At 46.5% G+C, this 24445-nt stretch overlaps 1 protein-coding gene across 1 annotated transcript in view; it reads left to right on the top strand.

The window, feature by feature from the left end:
• Positions 1–8970: 8970 nt before the first annotated feature.
• LOC119182810 (scoloptoxin SSD14) overlaps positions 8971–24445 on the top strand; it is a 64397-nt gene continuing 48922 nt past the window's right edge. The window contains exon 1 of the mRNA XM_037433477.2: positions 8971–9183. Coding sequence (XP_037289374.2) covers positions 9107–9183 — 77 coding nt within the window. The 5' untranslated portion in view covers positions 8971–9106. The remainder of the gene's footprint in view (positions 9184–24445) is intronic.

Here is a 24445-nt window from a genome sequence, read left to right as displayed (position 1 = left end):
TATCATTGTAATGTGCGTCAAAATGGGCAATTGATGCGCGTTGTTCCCTGATGAACGGGCCTTTATTAATAGACAGCGCCTGATCTTGGAACCTGCAATGCGCCATTTTAGTAGAAATAAGACTGTTGATTCAATAAAGAATATGTCTTACAGTTTCTTATGAATGTACAACGTACTTTATGTGTCGTTTCTAAGATTTTTACTGGTGTTATCGTGTTAGTGCATTTAGGTAGATTCTGCTATTACAGAACTATACTTTTCGATTATCAATCTTGTCAAGAATTTGTTCTTAATCTTTCGAGTGTTGTCCGCCTGTTGATTTCTAAATCTGTGAAATTCACACCGTGTCTGCGTTCAGTCGCTGCTGTACTGAACTGTTTATGTGGGCTTACTTTTTAACTCATTAACTTCAATTTTTTCTTCACGCTTACTCTGAGAGTAAACGTCGGAGTCAGGCCGTAAGGGTAGCTCAAGTTCATCGAATGAAAGACTCATTATGTTCACATATTTTCTGAAGTCTGCCTGTAGGAATGCCGCATTACGAGCAATATTCCTTCTATATATGTTGCAAATGTTGCAATGTTTTGGGAAGGCTAAAATTTTCTTGAATTGATGAGTACAGCTTTCCCGTCTCACATGTTTGCACTTGCTTGTGTACTGCGGTTTTGGCGCATTTGCACATTTGTGTAGCGTTTCTGTGATTTTTTTTGTGACAGCGTCCGTGATTTGTGCACGTGTGTGTGCGTTTCGTGTCACCACAGCCTGACTTTGACAGAGCTGCAAGGTAACTTCACGTGTAGGATGCAAACCTGAATATTTCTGTTAAATAACACCGACTAACGGGCAGAGCTAAGGAAAAAATTGAAGCAGGTAGACGGTCAGAGAGACTACGAAGGCACCCATTCAGATTTTCTTTTAGTGCAGCGGTAAATCTGCGAGCGTCAAATTCTTGTTCGCTGTCGATTGATTAATATAGTTTTTTTGTAACAACACCTTGAGACGAAACCGCCACTTGGGTGTTATCAAGTGCGGAGGAATGCCGGGCTGTCTCGAAGTGACTCCCTTTACGGAAAGTCAGTGAGCACGGACTTTCGGGGTAACAGTGTTCCAGCTGACGTAGTGTGCATTCACTTATTGCAACTTCTCGTAGTATGCAAATGAAATGCAAATTCAAGGCGTATTTTTCAAAGCACGTGAGCGTGAGCTGTACAGTTACACCAAACGTGAATCGCGCCCTACGTACAGCCGTTTTGCAAAAAGAAAATGGGAAAAAAATACCTAAAGTTTGCGAAAGGATTACACAGCCACCTTGAGTTGGCTTTGCCCATCTGTTTTCTTCGCTGGCTTTTTCTGTACTACGTGTGAGTTGAAGAAAACCAGAGTCGTGTTTGAAGCAAAGAAATAATCATTCCAATGATCTTGTTCTAAGAAATTTTTGTTTGTTTGAAAATGACAATGTCTCAAGTGAAAGCATGTGCCATACAAGCTTCACAAATCCACATCTGTGACAATTCAATGCAGAACAGCGCCCATCAGCAAACTTGCACAGACAGTGGCGGCAGAATTCTCTCTTGGAAGTAACGCAAGAAAATGTGTGCGTGTATACAAATGGTATCAAGCTTTCCTCAGCCAGTGGGCCACAGTCACCCCAAGGGACGGAAGAATGGATGTTGAAGCAGGAGGGGGGGTACTGCTAAAGTTGCCTCGTGAGAGAAGGCCATACCTATAGTTCTTATATGGGTGATTTCTGAACTTGATTTGGCATCAGGACTCTAGAAACGCACCGATACACATCTCCAGAATGCTTAAAACGTGGACGCCGACCCTGAAATTAAAGCTGTTGTTCCATGGTTACGTTTGAAGATATGGTGACAACATGGGGCGCCTCACGAAAGAAATGCTCGAGCTCTGTCGTGTCTGTTTACCTTAACAAAGCGCTATTAATCGTAATAGGCGAGAAAATAATGTGACCATTCGGCAAAGTTGAACGCTCATGAATTTATTATGATACAATAAAGAATACAGGATGAAAACAGTTTTGTGCGGACTAGGCCTCTAGCGGAAAATCCGCGAGCGGTGAGTTTGAAACTCTTGCGTATACGAGAGGGCAGGGCCCTTTGTTATAGTCTTGGTCATGGTGACAAAATGTCTTTTACGAGATGTGCCGTAAATAACGTGAATTTTTCACGTCATAAACACATAGCGCGTAGACAGGATAACCGCTGGTCATTAAGGGTAACTAACTGGATTCCCAGAGAAGGCAAGCGGGTTAGGGGGAGACAGAAGGTTAGGCGGGCAGATGAGATTACGACGTTTGCTGGTATAAATTGACAGCAGCAAGCACAGGACCGAGTTAACTGGCGGAACATGGGAGAGGCTTTTGTCCTGCAGTGGACGTAGTCAGGCCGATGATGACGATGATGATTATGATGATGATGATGATGATGATGAAACACATGCTTCGTGCTTTCACGATCGTGAGCAGCTGACAAGTAAGCAAACAGATCTGCAACGCGTGGATTCCCCTTACCAATGTTAGATTGTACTTGAAGCGGTTACACTCTATACCAATACAGAGCTTAGAACGGTCACTTGCATGCCGCGAAAACAATTTTCGCTCTTCGTACTTAGCCGAACGTTGAGTTTTCTTGTCGTGAAGTGTCGTGTTCTGTCTTGCCATTCCGCTCAAATGAGAAGATGTGACGGAGATGTGTTGCAGCGTGTGTCTGTACTCATGTACATATGCGACAGTTTTGTAATTTTCGGCTGCCGTACTTGTTGGTCGCACGTGCAGCTGACACGTTGGTCGTGATTCTGTCCTCTCTGTTAGACGTCTTGGCTATATACTGAGTGTTCTTTCTTTTGTTCGAAGCTTTAGCTGCGCCTGGTGATTCAAATGTTGTTCCATGCTGAAACGACTGAATGTTGTGGCGCGACTGTCAGTGGCCAATAAAGTCACAGCGGTAAACTTCAGGCGTGTATTTTATTAACATCGTGTGTGCTTGTGCGAGTGTGCCGGCGTGCATGCGTGCATGCAGAACCCGCTGTAAGGAGCCAATGCTGGGGCACAACACTCGACACTATATACCGTGCTTACGAGGCAGCTATAACACTTCCACAGCAACACTGCCTCAAAAACAATGCCGTTCTTTTGTGAGCGCAGTCTTGATAACTTGATAAATGATTTTCAGTAGGATATCCGTCTTTAACCATACAAAACTGTTCTCAAATGTATTGTTGATATAATTGCACGTGGGATAGATCTCAGTGGGTTATTTCTGCACATCGTGCTAATAATTTAGTTACTAGCCTAGCAAAGATGTACTTTACGCACTCTTTTAATCATTATTTTGTTACATTGTAGTAAACTGCTGAAGCAGCTAGCCCCGAACAGCACTGTTTGTTTTCAAATGCGAAGCATTTCTAAGCGAACATCGGTGACTTTGACCATATCTATCTATCTATCTATCTATCTATCTATCTATCTATCTATCTATCTATCTATCTATCTATCTATCTATCTATCTATCTATCTATCTATCTATCTATCTATCTATCTATCTATCTATCTATCTATCTATCTATCTATCTATCTATCTATCTATCTATCTATCTATCTATCTATCTATCTATCTATCTATCTATCTATCTATCTATCTATCTATCTATCTATCTATCTGTCTGTCTGTCTGTCTGTCTGTCTGTCTGTCTGTCTGTCTGTCTGTCTGTCTGTCTGTCTGTCTGTCTGTCTGTCTGTCTGTCTGTCCGTCCGTCCGTCCGTCTGTCCACTTACGACTTTGAGCTTTCCTGGCCGTTTCGATAATGATATTTATATCGAAATTGGTATGGCAGAACATGACTGTATGACCAGCATATGTGAGTAGTCATAACACGAAAATCATCACATGTATGCCATGAATGTCATAAATTATATTTTGTGGCTTTGCTGCTCTTGCGGTTGTTTTGTTGACATGACATATTGCAAAACTGATATGCTATGACACGACTGCATGGCGAACATAAGTGCAGACTCTAACGTGAAAATCATGACATGCATGTCATGTAATTCATGGCTACACGCCACGCTCATGGTGTGCTCCCGGCCGTTTCGCTAGCTCCACATATATACTACAAAATTCGGTATTCCATCATGAGAATAGACGGCGAAGGTAAAAGACACGTCCAAACATTATATTCATGGCATGCGTGTCCTGTAAAACATGGCTGCATGCTACGCTCATAGCGCACTCGTGGCCGTTTCGCTAGCTCCACATATACCAAAATTTGGTATCACGTGACTTGATGGACGATCAACACAAATGCCAGGCGCAAACATGGTAGTTATGACATTGAAGTCATATACGGCATAATTTACGTCCGCCTCGTAACGTTGTACTGATTTTAAAAAAAAAGCATATCAACCTTCCTCATTCGTGCTTCGCATATCATCGATTCTCACTGTACATGGCATCTGTCAATTATTTCTATTCACATACCCTAAAGGCCCTCGCCGGGCATTACATAGGGGAGAAGGGGGGTTCATTGGAATAGATATATAGTTGCTAATACAAGCATAAGCTAAGCAAATAACAATGAACACTGTCGTACACAAAATAATTTACAAGGTTTAGACATACAGGTTAAATTTTTTCAGAAAATACTAAGCGAACTTTTTACATTTCTAGAAACAGGTCATGTTTTTTACAGACGCAACATCGGGTGGTAAATCATTCAAAGACGGAGTGCACACAATCGAGGCGTGTTGTATAAAATGTTTCCACGAGCATTTGCAACTAAAACTTTGAGGGCTTGATCAGTAGGCGTGGAAACTAGCGATGAGCAGGCAATGTGTAAGCGGTGTCAAATGACGCATGATTATGATAAAGACGGTGAAAATAGTATAGCACGGCTAGCAATATTCTATTCTCTAGTAATGGGACGTTCAGTGGTGCTTTGATATTAGTGATGCTCGAATAACGTAGTTTCTGGTTATGAATCGGCCAGCTTTATTTTGGATGGATTAAAGTGTGTTAAAAGTACCTAATGTGGTTACAAATGAAGGAGGCATATTTTATTTAAAACCGAACCAGTGAGTCCTATGCTGTAAGTTTTGTCTTCCAGTTAGCTTGATGTAAGTGTCGTATAACAAATCCTAGTGTTTTAGATGCTTTAGATGTGATTGCGTCAATGCGGGCATTCCATTACAGGTCTGCGGAAAGGTGAATGTCTAAGTGCATTATTGATGAAATGTGTTCTATTGACATTACAATAATCGGATAAGAATCGAGCAGAGGGTTGGTAGTATTCGTGAAAGTTATACCTTTTGTTTTAGAAGCGTTAATTCTCATTTGTCATTGATCGCGCCAAGTAGCGATGCTATCGAGGTCTTTTTGTAAGCAGTGTGGTCATTTGGGTTAGCAATCTGTCTATAAATCACACTATTGTCGGCAAATAAGTGAGTAGTAGATGCCAGATTTTTAGCAATATCGTTAATGTTGATGAGAAACAGTAACGGTCCAAGTACAGAACCTTGGGGTACCCCGGATTTAACGTGAACCAATCTGGATGAAGAATCATTTACAATCACGAATTGATAACGCTTACACAAAAGGTTATTTATCCAGGTGGTAGTAACCTTTCGGTTTATGTTAATGCAGTCTAGCTTCATCAATAGACGAGTGTGGGGAACTTTGTCAAATGCTTTGGCAAAGTCCATCAATACGGCATCAATCATTGTAGACTCATGAACGGCATGATGGAGCTCAGTGACTAATTCGAAAAGAAGTTATGGACCGTCTCCCCGAAGGCAACTGCGAGGGGATGCGAAGCAGCAGCGGTTGAACCGGCTGAACCGGGCATCGACGCAGGTGCTGGAAGGACGGTTTGAAGCGAAACTTGGGGTAGCCTTCACTCGAGTAAACGTTTCTTTGAAGCACAAAGACACGGGAGGTGGGTTGGGTTTCACGTAAGTTTCATCGCAGATAAACGAGCTGAAAGAGTGTTTCCACTCGACGTGCGGTAGAGCGTTGCGGGGGTGGAGAGTGTGAAGTAAGAGAGAAGCGTGTTGCAAGTGGGCGGAGGAGCAACACCACTCATGCGTGTTGGTGGTGGTGGATTTTGTGCCGACCGGTTGTGCCCCCGCGATCTCCGACGACAGCGCAGCTCTGGCCGACTGGCTCGCCCTACGCCATCTCCTGACGCCGACAAGAGCTCTCGCTGAGTGGTGCCCCCTCCTCGGACCCTTGCGACTGTGTGCATATTTCCTATCTTCTTGCTTCAGTATGTGGCCGTCCCTGCGCCTCTCCCTATTCCTGCTCCTCTCTCTGTCTCTATACCTTCAATTCCTCCCTACCCTTTTAATCCATACTTACCGGGCCCCCATCCCTCGTGAGCTACTGTTGAGGTGTCCTCCCCCTGAGAGACGGTTACGGGGCTCACTTTTATCTTCTTTACATTTAGGAATCACTCCCAACTCCCATAAAAAAAAGGAAGAAATGTCCATAATTTTTGTCTGCCCTAAGGCGACATGGCGCAGTGCCTGATGAGCCAGAGCTGCTGTGGGTGAGGGAGAGAGCGACGTGAACGTGCAGCTGCGACTTGACCTACTTGGCATCGTTCCAACAACTGCGGTGGGGGGGGGGGGGGGGGCGGTGCGGCGTGTTGGCACGGAGACACGGACGAACAGCGTTACACAGGCTAGTCAAAGAGCTGCTTCGCATCTATACTCGGGGACATTTTTCTGTGGCAATGAAGGGAAGGCTACAGAAGCAAAGTGGGCGTGTGCCTTCGCTAAATAATGTAGTCCCACAAATGCGTCGATGTTTTCCGCGTGAAAATAATAAAAACAATCATTTCTTCATGTTCTACGGGATGCTGTTTATAAAGAGACGCTGCTCGAACCAAGAAAATATTATTATTTGTTTTGCTTTATGAAGTGTAATTTCACGTTGCATGTGCGAAAACGTCGCACGCTTTAGGTGCACCTCACAGTCGAAATGACATCTTCGTCTTAAAGTGAGTGCTCGTCGCCGTCCAGCTATTCCAACGACTAGCTGGAGGAGCTTGTGTCGAATTTCACTGACAAAAAGCTGTGTAAGCAGACGTAGCAAATTCTGTGCAGCTGTATTACTCGAACACGGCCGGCATTCGAGAAGCTAGCCAAGTCGAACTTCTTCGCGGAAGACTGACTACATGTGCTGTAGCTCCGCCCCCATATCTCTGCCTTCATTGCCACAGAAAGTTGTCCCCGAGTATAATAATTGTGTTCTCCGTGAATTCCCGCGCTGCAAACCAGGCTGAAAAGAAATAAAATAATTATGCTTGGTTAAGTACTTCATCACTGCAGATATGATGTGCTCTAGTAATCTTCAGGGTATGCTGATGAGCTGAATGGGCCTGTAATTTGATGGCATCGATGAATCACCGGACTTAAAAATTGAGATTTTCCATGTGTCAGACACACATCCGCTATCAATTTGATTGCTGAAATAAAGCTACAAAAACACGCCATTTACTACAAAGCACTGCCTCAGACAATCAGCTTTCGCTGGTCGTTCTGACATCTATACCGCTAGTAGCAAATATTACGAACAATATTTTTGGCAGTACTGTCTACCATAGAGGCGTGATGAACTGAATTCGCTTACAATCTCGAGCGTCCATCACAAGAAATGGGAAAATTTCGCATTATTTTAGCCGATTAAATAGCATACATACTTCTTTCCTCACCTTGTGAAGAAGTTAACATTCCTTTATGAATTGTAACGGTAGTGTGAATTAGCAACTACACACCTTGTACAAGGCCAAAGATCAGACCAATATGACTGCCTGATAACATACCTGAATGCCTGACAGTATCATACTTTGCGAACAGTGTAAGGTGTTATTATTGTGAGGCTGAGTGCATAGTGCGCGACCGAATAACCTGTCTCTATTTATTTATTTCTTCACAACGATGTCGTAAGCGGCCGCCCGGTGCTACTTCTGCCTCTTCTGTATTCACAGACGCACAGAAGACGGCGTATCTATTCCCAGCTCTTTGCTTGCACAGCACTTACGGCTCTAAATGTTATCGGATAGCTTACCTGCTGTGCCGTGAGCATGCTTGTTCGCACTCATTAGTTGTAGTTGGCTCAAGTTTGATAACGACATTGTCAACATTGGCACCCAGTAATGCCCGAGATACTTCACGGAATGCGATAGCGCAATATCTCCAAACGTTGGTGACGCGGAGCTCTCTATTGTGTATCTATGTGTATGTCAGAGGCCATTACTTGTATCCTCCAATATGCGCATACCTCTCAAGCAGTGCCTACAACGATAGATTGTGATCCATAATGCACGAACATAATATGAATCATGCTTTCGGTTTCACGCAGCAGCAGACTATCCTAAAACACACTACGGATTGTGAAGTGTCAAATGGATATAACGAAATCTTACCCACGTTTATTTAGAATCTATGAAACAATTATGTTACAGCAGCTTCGGTGTACAATATCAAATAACGTTGTGCAAACCGTGAAACTTGAAGCGACCAATGGCACGCGTCGCGTTAAAATTTGCATTTAGCTATGTTACGCTGAAAATTTCTCGTACCACACATTGATAAGAAAAAAAATCTTTTACCAATCGTACTGGGAATACCAACGGCACAATAACGTTTTCTAGTTAAATACTCTGTGTTAACTGTAGCCTAAATGCACCTTTATATCAACACAAAATTGTTCCGTATTTTTTTTTTCATGCCCCAAACTCCAATATGAAGATGAGTGGTAATTTAAAGATAAAAAGTAAAAGCTAAAATGCTAAAAATTATAATAATTACTTGCAGGGAAGTCAATTCGCTTTATTTTAGCGACACATACCTGCTTTGAAGAATAAACGCTTTTGTTAATGGTGCTTCCAGTTTCGTTTTTGTCGACTGCAGCGCGGCTTACCCGGAGTGGTAGAGAGACGAAACTTGAAAGTCACGTGGCCATTTTCCCAGCTGCGTCTGCCGTGCGTCGGCCGGTGATGGTGGTGGTTGCTGTGGCACCGGAAAGGTAGGAAAAATTGCTCCCGTCTCGGCTGGCCGGCTGCGCCCGTCGCTGCTCCTGGCCACAAGATGACCGAAGCCGACTACACGCCCGTGCCAACGTTCGAAAGCGGTGACGACCGAAAGAATGCAGCGCGCTCAAAAACGTGAGTGGTCTGCTTGTATTCACTCGTTATGTGGCTGTCATCGAAAACTTTAGCGACGCCCGTTTCAAACATCGGACAGGGGACTTCATTGGGCTAATAGTCTTTTTCCTCGTTTCAGTAAAAGAATACGAGTCACAATCGGCCGCTCCGATGACGTCAATACCTTACGTGTCGTCGTAATGTTGAGCTCGATATTACTCAGACAGGTATACGAAACAGGTATGGGCAGGTTTGGCACGAAGGGCGGTGCAAAAAGTACTTTCTTGCTGCTCGTCGCAGTTGCATGCTAGCGCGAATGTGCGGATGCCCATTTTTGCAATAGTGAGAAGTCGTCGTCAGTGTGAGTTTTTTTTTTTTCCTTTTTGCATTGCGGGCTCCGCCGTACCGCGCTGCTGTGTTTTCTGTTGGCGGTGGCAAAAGCTTCGATAAACACGCTCTCAAGTGGACAGCGCCGAGTTTTGTGGGTATGTGACCCACGAGGTTTCCGATAGCCGCTCGGGCTCGTGGTCTGACGCATTGTTGGCGAGCACGTGGCTTTCTTCGACTGTGATGCGAGTATTTTGGCGCCGAATGACGTAGTGTTTGGGGAACGCCCCCGTGCATGCTTGCAACGCGAAAGTTGGGGGATATTTGTCGACGTTGGCTAATGTCCGCGGCAAGTAGGCGTTCGTAAGAATACTGCGTGCCTTTGCGCTTTGCTACTTGGCTCACCGTAAAACTCTGATCAGGCGTATAAAACGAAATTCGCGCCGCCGTACCAACAGCTGAACTCGCGTTGCGACCGAAGCTGTGCGTTCCGCTTGCCTGATGTGTCTGCCGCTATTTCGACTGAAGGCGTAAGGATGGCTGTACAGTTTACATGGCGCGTACACTCGCACTTCGTCCTTTATTACTGTCTCCGTGTACGGACACCCGACAATTGAGGTTATTTTTTTTTTTCGTAGTATGGAAGTCGCAGAGAACCGTTGACTTCGAAATTCCCCTGGATACTTGCCGCGGTGTTGTCAATGAGGCATTCCATGCCTTTTCACTGCCTTCTGTTGTCGATGATGCTGCTCAAATCCGGCTGACACATGTTTTTTTTTTTTTTTTAGAGAAGTTTCCTCGTTATCTCTTTTAGCGTGTGAACAGTTAATTTTTCTCTGCGAGGAAATGTTTTGTGGACGAGGTGCCGGCATTCATGGGACATGAAGTGCTATATGGATATCCGAGGAGTACTTGTCTGTCATGGCTGTAAATATTGACAGCTTGGCAGTTTTTGCGAGTTGTCAGCGGTCATATTTTGATATTGGACTTTCAAGAGCAGGGGTTAGTGCTGGCATGTTCGCTTTTTCTACTTATACCTATAGTATAGTTTCTACTTCTACCTATATAGTTTGCCCTCCCACTAGAGGGGTACGTAAAGAAGCGTCGCAATAGATGCAAGAAATTCTGAAGGTGAAGTGAGGGCGTACTTCTCACAAAAGCCTCTCATTGGTCCCCTGCTTTCCGCGGTAATGATAAGTGAAAAAAAAAAATTTGAATCGAACACCAGGGGTCTTTGCATGGTAGGCATTACAGCAAGAAAAATGCTTAACCGTAATTCCGTCCATTAGGAAATCACGTGAAAGGTTTGATTGAGTAAAGGTTTGGGGCACCAGTAGCGCCCCATTTTAATAAAAGAGGGGGGGGGGGGGGGCACGTGCATGCCTCTGTTATGAAATACAACGAAAGAAAAATAAGGTGAAGGGAAGGGAGCAGTGTTTTACATTTATCTAGGGGTGTACAACTTAGATATTAGTTGAGAACGGTGTACACTGCTGCCGCAGCAACTCTGAGAACATCTGCAAATATGTGGTCGTCTTCGGCAATTTCAAGTGTTTGTTCACGCTGCCAATCCCGGTTAACAGGCATATACCGCTCTCCTGAAATGTGCAAAAGGGTTCCCGCTGTTCAATAGCTTTCGCGGTTTAAAGTAAAACGTCGCCCATAATATAAGAATTCGAATAGACCAAGCAATCCCATAGTCTTGCGAGGGTCACGCTGTGTCGAATGGTGTCCATAAGAAAACTGCAGAGCTTTCCGATGGCAAAGCTTGTTTCGTGGCGCCCACCGACGCACCAGTGCACAGTAGTCGGCGAACTGCGCTTCAAATAGCGAGGAAAATGGTCGTGGCGTTATTGTTCGGACCTACTTTTTCCTCGTGCATTGTTCTTGCCCTCATATCCGGAGATGTGCCCCAATCAGCTTAATTATCCGCGGCGACGTTTTACTCCGGTTCCCCTAGATTCTCCAGATAAGGTTCGCGTGAGCCGCATGTTCGCTTGTTTATTTCTAGTGCGGAACACTTTATAGAAGGCCGGAGTGTCGTACGCTGTCTTCGTCCCTTGGCGTGACGTTCCACGTGTAGCGTATTCAGCGCGCGCTTGCTCCAAGAACTCTTCTTCCTCGCGTTGTTCGAGTGTCTCTTATAAGTGCGTTGCACGTCAGGGGACCAGGCTGTCGCACACTGTCTTCGCTTGACGTAATGCAGACAAAAGCGCGTACAAAAATAGAAAGAGGAATGAAGTGCAAAACAGAAGTAGAAACGAAAGAAATAAGAAGAAAAATAGACTGAAAAAGAGAAAAAAAAACAGATCTACACTTCCGCAAGGAAGTGTAGATCTTCCTTTATAGCGCGAAGCTGCATTTTTTAGGGGGGGGGAGGGGGAGGGGGGACCTTTCGCACTTATTGACATAGTAGGGGGTAACTTATGTGACGCCCTTGCACCAAACTAATGCAAGTCCTGTGATATTGCTCGAAGCAGTATATGACAAGGCCAGCTAACCTTGCACGTTTCAGATAAGGGATGGGGTATCATCGTTCGAGGTTGAATATAACGTCTCCTTCGCCTTATGGGTCCTGTCGCTCTCGATGGTGTACTGTGACACGCTCAGTGTTGTAGAAAGTATACGTAGAAGTGGTCAAATCTATTTCTAGCGCCGTGTGCCGTGCCAGGACAGGCGCTGGGCATTTCTGGAAATTCTTTCACAGGGCCGAAATTCAGTGTGCACGTATTGGTGCATACACAGTGCAAATGACCCAGGAGTTCCCATACTCTTCCCAGTAAACAAAAAAAAAAAAAAACTCCCAGCGGAATGCTTAAGAGCGCTTCTTCGACAGTTACTGAGCATGGTCAGAAACCGTGGCCCATTGGTCGACGAGGCTCCTGAAATTATGCGATCCAAACATTCTGTCGCAGCACGCGGCCTGTAATATGTAAGCCATTCCTAAAGTCAGCTAGCAATCGTTCCGTCTTCTCACCATAAATGATGCCATAAGCCCCCATGAACACAAATTCCGCGGCCATTGTCTAGTTCGGGAATCGTGAGCTTCATAGTTACCGTGGCCGCCGCGGGATAACCCTAGTGCCCGCGCGCTCTTCCGCCATCCCACGAAACGCAAACCGCACGTTCAGACAAAAAAAAAAGGGGGGGGGGGGGGCTCAAGCTCGCGGCGTGCGCGTGACGTAACTTCCTTTCCTGTGTCGTCACTCCCTGCTTAGCTTCCGGTGCTCGTCCGGACGAAAGAGAAACGCTTGATTTTAAAAATGTTTACGGCAGTTTTGAGCTGTCCAGAGGGCCCACGATGCGGCGCTGTAGGTCGCGGCCTTAATGTCCTATCGAGGGAGTGGCCCGCCGTGTGCTAGGGCGCACGCCTTCAGACTTTCTGAATAAAATTTTCCCAAACCAAACCAAAGTTGATCCGTGGGGTAATACTCATTTAATGCAGCAGTTAGAAGATTACGTAGCAATGTGTGGCCGGGCCCCTTTTAAAATATTCGCGAGTCGCTTGCCCAACATTCCTTGCAGTTTCCTTTGTTCACTTCTTTTTAATTGCCCCCCAAAACGCCGCATGGAACCAGTACTACTTTCAAACACGTTTCAGCATGTCTCGCTTCACTTGAGCACCGCCTCCGCCAAAAGATTTTTTCTTTTCCCGGCTATTGTCCCGACGACTCTTGCGGTCTCGCGCGCAACAGATATGACGTTCTTGACAATGCGTGCGTTGCTTTATCGGAAGGACTCAGGGACTGTGCAACATACCACAGCCACGTACACAATGGCGTCGTCCTATGTTCCCAGCTTTACCATGACTTGTAGTCGGTAAAGACCCTCCCAAACGTCGCGGATGAAGAAGACTGTAGGAATGCCAACAGCACCGAAAATCGTAAAAGTCACCACAGTGAGAGTTCCGATTTTGTCGGGACATGTAGGGGCTTGCTTTTAATTCGAGATTCCTAGCGAGATGCTCGATAATGGGGAAGAGCTCGAGGATTGGGTAAGGGGGCTGTGGGCGGGGCTATAGCTGGTACATTTTGAGAACTTCAACTGCTCTAGGGAGAGCGAAACACTAAAACAAAGAACAGGACTAACGCAGACTTATTCACTTAAGCGACGCAAACTTGACTCTTGGAACATTGCTCATGCGCGACAAGACAAGACGGCGTAACGGTGGTACACTCTCCACCGGGGCACCTGTCTGCTCATGAAGATCAAGCTTTGGTGAAGAGACGCACAGATGGGTCACGGATGAATCTTTCTGAGCGATGCCTTGCTATCCGTGAACCTTAAGAGTTCATGTATCCTTAGGTTCTTCGCTCGCCTTCATCCTTCCAAAAATCGGGTTGCACTACTCGACACATGTCCTACGATGAACTGGCAGGTGCTTCTCATCGTAAGAAGGCCTAAAACTGATCTCAAACTAGGATCTCGCTGCAATAGCCCGTACCTTGTCTGCCTCAGATTTGCTCTTTTTTTTCTGTGCAACGTCTTGATGGAGTACATTCTGTACGATAAATACTTATAGAGCGACAGGTAGATCTTCACGCGCGGTATAAAGGTTATCAATGCGGAGTCAAGGTGTAACTGAAGTGCGTCAACCTCTGCATATGCGTTTATTCTAATGCAGACTTGCTTCTTCAAGGATTCATGGTATCTGAGAACCGACACGCTGAAGTGTACTGACACTCAGCTTTGTCTTGCGAACGTCTGCACTAACACGGTGCACTATCCGTAAACAGTACAAGATGACCGATATGTCACCGTGTTTGCCAGGTGCATTGCTCGTGAACTACTGTTTAAGTTCTTTGGACTCTATGGTACAGAAATATTCAATTGATACTAGCCGAGGAAAAAAAAATAAACGCCAGGCCTGCGCGGGACGTGCAGCACAGTCAAAGCGAAAGCTATAATTAAGAGCGGCCTTTCAGCCTTTTCTAAACACTAATTGGGTAACTGATAAAGCACACTGCTGGGTACCCACTACGCCGTAATAATTTTTGTGCAGTAGGCCAGCATTCCCTATGCTATACTTTGTCATTCTTTAGAGAAGCGTGGTACCCGATATATATTTGTTAGAAATTTTGTGCAATTTTGTGCAAGAACCAGTTTTGTCATGCGTCTGGAGGATTGGACGACAGCCTCGTTGCACAATTTGCATTGTGTGACGCCTGGCTTTGGTGTTCTAAAACGCTTTATTACTCGTACTAACGTGCTTCCCTTCCCGACATTAAGCCTGCCTAAGGCCACTTTAAAAACGAGTTTCAAGCATTGGCACGGCTCAATGGTCGAATACTGGGCTGGCACGCAGCGGACACGCGTTCGAAGCCCATTGTCATTGCCGTTTTTTATTTACTGAGGTTTTTTTCTCTTTCGATTACGGAGAATGGTGGCGGCGCACAACTATATGCGGTGCCGTGCGTGGTCCGCGTTCTGATCTCATAACGGCTTTCGCTGTAAAAAAAAAAAAGGCAGCATATCCACGCAGTGAAGATGAGTGGGGCGAAGGTTCGGACGGTTTTATCGGTAAACCGTGTGTCCGGTCGTCCGTCTCCCTCAGCACCTGCTGAGCGAGTCATGGAGCTAGGTGGTGTCTGTCTGTCTGTCTCTGTCTGTCTCTGTCTGTCTCTGTCTGTCTCTGTCTGTCTGTCTGTCTGTCTGTCTGTCTGTCTGTCTGTCTGTCTGTCTGTCTGTCTGTCTCTGTCTGTCTGTCTCTGTCTGTCTGTCTGTCTCTGTCTGTCTCTGTCTGTCTGTCTGCCTCTGTCTGTCTCTGTCTGTCTGTCTGCCTCTGTCTGTCTGTCTGTCTGTCTGTCTGTCTGTCTCTGTCTGTCTGTCTGTCTCTGTCTGTCTGTCTGTCTCTGTCTGTCTGTCTGTCTCTGTCTGTCTGTCTGTCTGTCTGTCTGTCTGTCTGTCTGTCTGTCTGTCTGTCTGTCTGTCTGTCTGTCTGTCTGTCTGTCTGTCTGTCTGTCTGTCTGTCTGTCTCTGTCTGTCTGTCTGTCTGTCTGTCTCTGTCTGTCTGTCTGTCTGTCTCTGTCTGTCTGTGTCTGTCTGTCTGTCTGTGTCTGTCTGTCTGTCTGTGTCTGTCTGTCTGTCTGTCTCTGTCTGTCCGCACCTGCTGAGTAAGTCATAGAACTAGGTGGTCACGTATACCAAGAGAGACATGCTTGCACAGACCCACGGGCAGTTTAAGGAGCTTCGTTTCTAAAGGAGTAAGAGTGTTATGTAAATTGCAACACTCACATTGATCCTATATTAATCACCTTTCTATTTGCAATAAGAATTCAGGATTTGGGGGTGGGGGTGTGTCCCGTTCTTTTACACAGTAGCATCTGCCCGGCTCATATTTTAAAGAGCAGAGCCGCGCAGATATTTAGGATGGTGGTGGCCAAGAGTCCTTATAGTGTCGCATTCCAAGAGCTTTTTTACTTTCCATGTTTACTTCCAGAAGCCTTGGACAGATTTCCGTCGCGGTATATCAGTAACTACGATCATAAGCTTGCGCAGGGTCCGCTTCGAGGGGGGGGGGGGGTAAAGTTTCGTCGCTCCGCCCCTCTCTTAATTACGTCAATGTACGGAACTGACAGCAGCCCCCCCGTGCGGGAACTATAGACTGTGCTTGGTTGCTGAGCCGAAGGCCGTGGGTTTGGTGCCTGCCGCGACGGGGTCGCATTTCGATGTGAAGCCGAAATGGTAAGGGCTCATGTAACTGCGGTGTCAGTGCACCAGATGGTCGAAATTTCCGAAGCCCTCCCCTACGGCGTCCCCCATGATCTTATCACGGGTTTCGGCTTTAAAACTCTGTTGTTAAAGCCGGTGGTCAAAAGAAGGCCGTCGTGTTTAGCACAACATCGCGTAATTATAATTTTTTTCATGCATGCTTGTGTTAGGCTTGACCAGAGAAAGTTTGTAAACAGTGTCACCCAGCACCTGGAGTAGCATTTCAGGCGATTAGCGAGGCTAACATCTTCAACGTTCCCTTTCTTTCTCTCTCTAGACAAAAGTGGGGCGGTCGATAGGGGTGGGGAATGTTACGACGAAACTTTGCCCCCATAATGAGAAACCCTGTGCATGCCTGTGTCGACAGATACATCCAAAATTCTAGTGGATAAATGTGCAGGAGATGGCTGCGCTTTCACTTTTAGCTGGCAGTTATATATAGCTCTCTCTGCATGGTGACTTTCCATTGAACGCGTGCAAGAGGCAGCTTCGTTTCCACGCAGGCTGCATGCCTGAGACAACTTCATTTACGTTGAGGTTATAGGGCGCACTTGAAGCAACCACCAAGGCAGCACCCTCGAAACTGTTGATTGTTTATTCCTCAAGATTCTCTTGTTCTAGGCGTCCGAAGCGTCGTTCGGTTCAGCGGCCGATACGGCGCCGCAACCAAAGGCGATAGAGGGGTCCTGCTCTCTCTCTCCCTCAATTCGTCCTCGTTTCCGTTTGTCTCTAGTATTTTGTCATTAGCGCTTTAGGAATAACGAATGATTTTCAGATTGAGACAACTTGTTCATCGCATGCTGGTACTTCCTATATGAAGTAATCGCTGCTAAATACGCAGGACAAAGAAGAGCAAGGTGCCGCCCGTATCATGCTTGTCTCCAACGTTTTTTTTTTAGCCGCGTAGAATACCATTTAAGTTCCCGAAATTACAATTCACGCGCTTGTCGGACCGCCCTTCTTCCTTTCGAGCTCACCGTGGCGACCGTGGGGCGCGCATTCTGCAACAGATGAAGCCGGGGCCTTGTGTTCACTTATCCGTAGCGTCGACGAGCTTCGCGTATCGCCCGAGTACAATGCTTTTTGTTGGTAAATACTTCTTATCAATGCCGCGGTAGCGTTACATTGTCTCCCGCGACTCCGAAAAGCCCCCCGTCGCTGCGTAGTTGGCTCCGCCGTGCAGGGAAAGACAGTTCTTTCGCAATACCACGGCCACTGGATGAAAGAGCGCATGGGTCATCCAGCGGCCGTGGCAATACACACCGATAAGTTTTCCGATTGCCGTGCAGGTGTGGTGCATAGTTTTTTTTTTTTTTTTTGCGGCCGCTTTTATACGTACGACAGACTGGCCGCTGTGTTAACCAAGTACGAATGGAAGCACAGCCAGAATTTTTTTAGGGTCGGTGAGGTTCAACCATGCTTTCAATGTGTGTGCGTGCGTTTGTATGTGCGTGAATTTCCAATCCAACGGCAATCAATGGAACATAGATCACTAACAGAATTAAGGCTCACCGTGTGTCTTCAGATTGTGGAAAGTGTAGTCATATTCGCGGAAATGCAATGAATGCAGTTTTTATGCAGGCACGAGAATGAAAAAAAAACAAGCGTCCTATGGTTGAAAGCTCGGTACAGTTTTAGTTCACTGCTTTAAAAAAAAGGTAGTGCGAGTTCAAAAAATATACAGGCCTGGCATATCGATAAAAATTAGACAGATACCACGTTCCTTGAGAATCGATGTTATGCGAAGCATGTGGAGGGAAGGAAACTTGGTTGTAGTTTTTTTATTGAGCGAAACGTTGCGAAATGACGCTGAAGATATGTACAAATGCTGTAGGCACAGAATATTGTTAAACAGCCGCATGTTTACAGCTGCGTAATGATGTCAACAGCAACATAAGCATTAGCAACACCAAAATCAGTAAGCTAATGTGTAGCGCTTGTGCCAGCGAGCATGGCGGCCCTGGACACTGATAGATAAATGAGCTTACATTGATGGCGCGTCACTACAATAATTATTGTAGTTCGTACAGGTCTTTGAAAAAGCACAAATTCGAAAAAGTGAATTTTCGAGGAGGCCCTTGAAGGACCTGGAATGATATTATGTCCTTGAACACTTTTGAATTTTGGGGCTAGTTTAATCTTAAAGCAACACTAAAGTCAGCAGTTCACGTGAGAGTGAAAGCTCAATGTATGACAACGTCTAAAACGACAATATTATCAACAGCAGTTCCCTACTTACCGAGAAATTATGGCAAATGCCAAGAATACATGCGCCGCGGTAGGATATTCTCCAAATGATACCGACGATGTCAGACGAACCGCCTACAATTAATCAATCTAGCTGCACTAAAGAACCTTCCGTCCATCAAGAGACGCTATAAAATGCTGATTGTTCGCTTCTGTTCGATTCATGGAAAAAAAAGAACCGCCGGGCGTTACTATTGGGAAGGGTGCAAGTGGTTCAAAAGTTCGATTTTGCATGGACAGGTCGTGCCATCTAGCGGAGCCTAGTTGAACAAAGCACGTTTGCCCATAGTTATGGTTTGCCATCTCAGAGCTAATGCTAGAAAATTGTTCAATGGCCGCTTTTCCTAGTGATACTAGTATCGGTGGCCGCTCAGTGAAGCCGGGCAACGTTGTGCACGGCAACAGTAACGTGGGTAGAGTGTACTAGTACACTGTAACGTGGGACATTCTGCTTGAGACAGACAGCCAGATAGATGGATGGATGAATGGATGCCAAAAGTGCTTTCAGTCCGCAAAGAAATGCTTCGCATTTAATACGTACGCGTGCTGGGAAGGCATGCGTGAACCAATAGTCGATTAACGTGCATAAAGAAAAACAATTGAAAAGCCTTGACAGCTATCCCTCACGTAGACACCCCGCGTGCCGGATTGATAGGTGTCTCCTCTTGCCTGCGCATACACAGATAAATTTTAACGGTGGGACTGTTAGAGCTTGATGTAACTTCGGCGTGGGCTGCAGGAACTAGCTTAGCGGGTGGGCCACAGAAGGCGGATGTTTTCCAAGCAGCTTTTGGCATAGACACGCATAGTCTATAGTCTGGCAGGGGGTGGAGGAGGAAGTGAGTTGAGGAGGGAAGAGAAGAGCGGGGGAGAGGGTAAAACGCGGCGTCGCCTTGCATAGCGTAGTTTAGTGCGGGCATGACACAGCCATGCACAGCATAGTGTAGCAAGGGCATGGGAAAGGAAAGGAGTAGGGCAGGGGGTCATGCATGCCATAGCCTTGTATATATTGTGGTGGCTATCAGCTCCTAGCATAATATAGCCATGCATGGGATAATATAGCGAGGCGCGGGAAAGGGAAATGGAAGTGAGAGGAGGACGGGAAGTAGCAGGGTAGAGGGCAGTCTTCGTATCTTGTCTTCGTTTTCTAAAATTTTTTTTTGCACTTAGTAGTTTAATAAGGGTGGAGGGTAAAGCATGACCTAGCCTTGTATAGCATAGCTTAGTATTATCTTATAAACTGCTATAGCACATTCGTGTATACAGCATTCTAGCAAGGGCAAGGGAGAGACATGTGAGCGAGAGGAGCGAGCGAAGCACGGCATAGCCTCGTATCTTTATCTCTTTGTCTCGTACTCTGATGTTTGGGGTGGAGAGGAGACAGAGGATGAAAGTGAGGAGGTGGCAGTGAGAGATGGGAGGCTGTGGACAGTATACGTGTGATATCAAGTTTGGGAGGAGGAAAATGCCAATTGAGGGCAATGTATAAAAAAAAACAGTATGATGTAGAAAGATATACAGAAACATGGAAGAAGAAACAACTCAATCTGCTTTCGCCAGGTTGTCGCACGTGCTTGATTGCTCCGCTTATCACTCGGATTGCACAGCCGGGGAACTGGCTTTTAATTTCTTGCGCCGGGTTTCTTTTCCACTGTGCACCTTTTCAATTTTTAGTCAGTGTTTGTATTGTCCCAATTTTTATTTGTGTCTGTGTTTGCACGCCCGTCTTTTAAAGGAACCCTCACCAGCCTCTAAACATACAAAGAAGCAAACGTGTTGTTCTCTCTTGGCGTTTCTCATCTTTCAGGCGCACTTCAGAACAGTGATTCACGTGACGTCACTACAGTTCATACTCCCTATTGGTCCATATACGCGAAATATCTGATGTCACTAGCCTCGTACACACTGATTCGCCATGCATCCGCTCTTATTTGTCTCGCGTGAGTATCGTGCGCTATCAACTCATTTCACTTCATTTTGTGTTTGCGACTGCGCACGAGGAGATAAAAGCGTGTAGCCGACAGGCTCCAAATCCCTATTGGCTCAACACTTAATGCTGGCATTGTGCACGTGCTTTCAAGAAATGTGCGACTCGCTCTCCGGATTTCGTGCCGACTGGTTGTGCCCCCGCGATCTCGGACGACAACGCAGCTCTGGCCGACTGGGTTCGCCCTACGCAATCTCCTGACGCCGACAAGAGCTCTCGCCAGTGGTGCCCCGTCCCTGCAACCGTGTCCATCTTTCCTATCTTCTCCTTACTTCCGTCGTTCGCTGTCCCTGCACCTCGCTCTCTCTTTCCTCTCTGTATCTTTTTACTTTTTAATCCTATTCTTTCAATCCCTCCTTTACTCCCACCCCTCGTGAGCTACTGTTGAGGTGTCCTCCGCCTGAGAGACAGTTATGGGGCTCACTTTTCTCTTCTTTCCATTTAAAATCACTCACACACAAGAAATGCGTGGCACGGAGGAAGGGCAGTGAAGGCGAGGAAGAAACCACTTCGTCATTGAACTCGGGTCGGTGAGGGGCCTATCGAAACTTGGCGGGCTTTTCGGGATGGTGAAACAGCTGGATTCACCTATATAGCGCTACTCTCTTCGAAAATAATGCGTCAACAAGCTCAGATTTCGAGCGCCTTGTAGACAACTGCCGTCTGTCACCTGCACTAGTGCTTCCGGCCACTGACGACGTGACGCGCGAGTGCCGACGCGGCTGCAGCGAGGGGCGCTCCTCGTGCCTCCCCGTTCGTGTCCGCCTTCATTGCGCTGAAAGCGGCCGCGGGCGCAATCGTGAGCGGAACCTGTAGTAGTTGTATACGGCGGCGCGTCCTTGCAAAACGCACGCTGCCGACAATCCGAGGTCCCGACTGTCGCGAGTAACGGCTGTTCGGGTACACGATGCGTTATATTGTGGACATTTATTCGCTCGCAGCCGATTACCGCTGTAGTGTGCGAAGCATTTATTGCTCTTGGACACGGGGCAATGTTAGTGAGTGTATCTTGTAAGCTGCACTTCAGTGTATCTTGTAAGCTGCACTGAGGCCAACACAGCGTGTTGGCCTGAGTTGCAGTTCTTTTTAATTATGAAGGCTTCTACGATCTCGTTTTCTTCATCTTTGTTTCCTTGGATCAACACAAATCTGTTAAGCCCTAACCACACGTAGTCGGCGTCGCGCGTCAACGCGCGATTCGGCCTCCTCGACTGACGCTTTAGCATCGCGTGCGTTACAACGGATGCGTTTGGATGAGGCTCCATTTCGTACGTATAAATGCGCACCACTTCTGCTTATTTGTAACTTATTTAACGGCTCGCAAGGTGCTGCCAAAGCCACCCGTCTCTGTGTGGATTGTTGCCACCGAAACGGGTGCACAGGACGCTCTATACAGGGCAGGCATAATTTGTTGTCACCAGAAGAAGCTGCGGCAACTCGCCTGCAGAGCGCGTACTCTGCTCTCTCAGTCCGCTCGCTCTTCGCTGCCCTTAAAAACGCAGCCGGCTTTCGAACAGTGCTTCTTTCCTCCTCCTAGCTCCGACTCGAAGCGCCATGCGCTGACGAAAAATAAAGGGACACTGAATAAGTAAGCGACTTCTCGTGTATAAGTAAAGTACGATTCACAACCCCTTCAAGCACCACTCTAACCGCGAGACGACGCCTGGTAAGCGAGAAAGCGCGCGAATAGACAAAGTGGGTGGAGACCGTTACACCATAATTTTGAAGTCGTCTACTGGGTCCTACGTGACGTTTAATCGATAAAAATGAAGTACATTCATCGGGGGATGGCGTATAGACCCGGCATATACGACGTTTCAGAAACTATTGTCGAGCCAATGTCGCGAAAATACGAAAAATACATTAAGTTTTTGATGTCGCGCGCAAAGATTTCGGCGTGCAATTTAACAGTGGATCACCAACATTGATTTTCTCGGCTATTAATGAACTTATGCTAGTGAAAGTTAGTCCTCAGAGTGTAGTTTGTTAACCCAAGCCAAGTCATCGTTTCTCTTTAGGGTCCATTTAATAGTCAGCGCAAGAGTCTTTTACGAGGTCCAAAAGGTTGCTGCGTGTGAGGAGGCAATGACGAATCTGTGACTCCACAAACATACGCCACACTGCTCAATTCAACTTAAACTGCCTTTCAAAGCTGAAAGTTAGGTCATTCAGCTGTAAATCGCTCAGAAAAAAATGTGTGGTCTGGTTCGAATGGTAATTACGGGCTGAGAATTTACAACAACGACGACGACGACGACAACAACAACAAAGCAAGCGGACAGAAAGGCGCTTATACAACGCATATTGAACATAGCTTGTAGGCGCCAAAGAGACTCGTATGCATAAATGCAACAAAGGCTCCATTTGAAGCCGCATCACACGGGTAGGAGCTGCGAACATCTCCACCAAATCGCATAGTCTTTCGCGAGGCTCCAAGAATACCCTAAATTTGGAGCACTAATTTCTAACAAAGCAGTGGGCTGCCAGCGTTAACTTTCTGGCGGCGTCGAGCAGGGAGTGATCATTGCGCGATGCTGTAACAAAATATCACCTGACGTTGCCGTTTACTAGAATACCTTTCCGATATGTCGTGTATCGGTAATATTTGGAGGGGATTTGACGTAGTTTTCAAGAACAATATCGATACCGGTGTGCAGACTGACTAAAATTCTCAAATACTAGTTTGTGTTCCACGGTGACGATTCAGCGCATAGTGATCGTGTGGCTTGCCTCAAAAAACAAATGCTTCAGAGAAATACCGTCTCTGTAGCTTCCCGAACAAAGCGTTAATCGCAATAGATGAGAAAGTATATAGCGAGCACCATATGTCTACTTAGGGCAGGTAATAACCGCGGAGCCTAACCACGAGATTGAAGTAACTAGAAGAAAAAGAATGGGGTGGAGCACATTTGGCAAGCACTCTCAAATTATGACAGGTAGATTGCCACTATCCCTCAAGAGGAAGGTATATAACAGCTGTCTCTTGCCGGTACTTAGCTACGGAGCAGAAACCTGGAGACTTACAAAGAGGGTTCAGCTTAAATTGAAGACGACGCAGCGAGCAGTGGAAAGAAAAATGGTAGGTATAACCTTAAGAGACAAGAAGAGAGCAGAGTGGACTAGGGAACAAACGGGGGTTAAGGATATCATAGCTGAAATCAAGAAGAAATGGACATGGGCCGGGCACGTAGCGCGTAGACAGGATAACCGCTGGTCGTTAAGGGTAACTAACTGGATTCCCAGAGAAGGCAAGTGGGTTAGGGGGAGACAGAAGGTTAGGTGGGCAGATGAGATTAAGAAGTTTGCGGGTATAAATTGGCAGCAGCAAGCACAGGACCGGTTTAACTGGCGGAACATGGGAGAGGCCTTTGTCCTGCAGTGGACGTAGTCGGGCTGATGATGAGGATGATATTGCAAAATCACAGAAGTTTAAGTTCCTTGTGAAGCCGACAGTGGAAGGTTCGCGGACAGCGTGTTTTAGAACCCTGAACCTTGCGAGTGCCTTCTTACGGCGCACTATATTCGCGCTTTGGTCGTGTATAGGTGCACGACGATCCCCGAATCGTTCAGGAAATTCGGGTACACACTTGAGCGAACGCAGCTCGTTTGTCGAACTGGCCCGAAAGTGCAGCCCGTAAACAAAAAGGTGGGCGTTCCGCGTCCGTCGTTACCTCGGGAGCTCCCGCTGCTCCGGATGGCTGTGCTCGTCGTCGTCGTCTTCGCCGCGGTGGGCAGCGGTCAAGCGCGACGAGCCCTCGCGTCGCTTCCGGGAACACCCGTGCGGGCCGATGCCCCCGGCGCTCTTTTAGGCGAAGGGGGTGTCCGTGGCGATGCCCCTCGAACCGTGGAAGTGAACAAACGGACATGGGATGGCCGTAATGAGCCCATATTGCTGCTACTACTATACGGCAAGCTAGATTCTGCGCAGAGCCACACTTGCATGCAGGTGTCTGTTCTGCCTTAGTCGGGAGACAGCGAGTCGACGTTGAGCTGGCATGCACGATACATGTA

The sequence above is a fragment of the Rhipicephalus microplus genome, chromosome 3, assembly GCF_043290135.1.
Source record: "Rhipicephalus microplus isolate Deutch F79 chromosome 3, USDA_Rmic, whole genome shotgun sequence".
Lineage (NCBI taxonomy): Eukaryota > Metazoa > Arthropoda > Arachnida > Ixodida > Ixodidae > Rhipicephalus > Rhipicephalus microplus.
The sequence above is the reverse complement of the archived record's forward strand: the minus strand, read 5'-3'. Positions and strand labels throughout refer to the sequence as shown.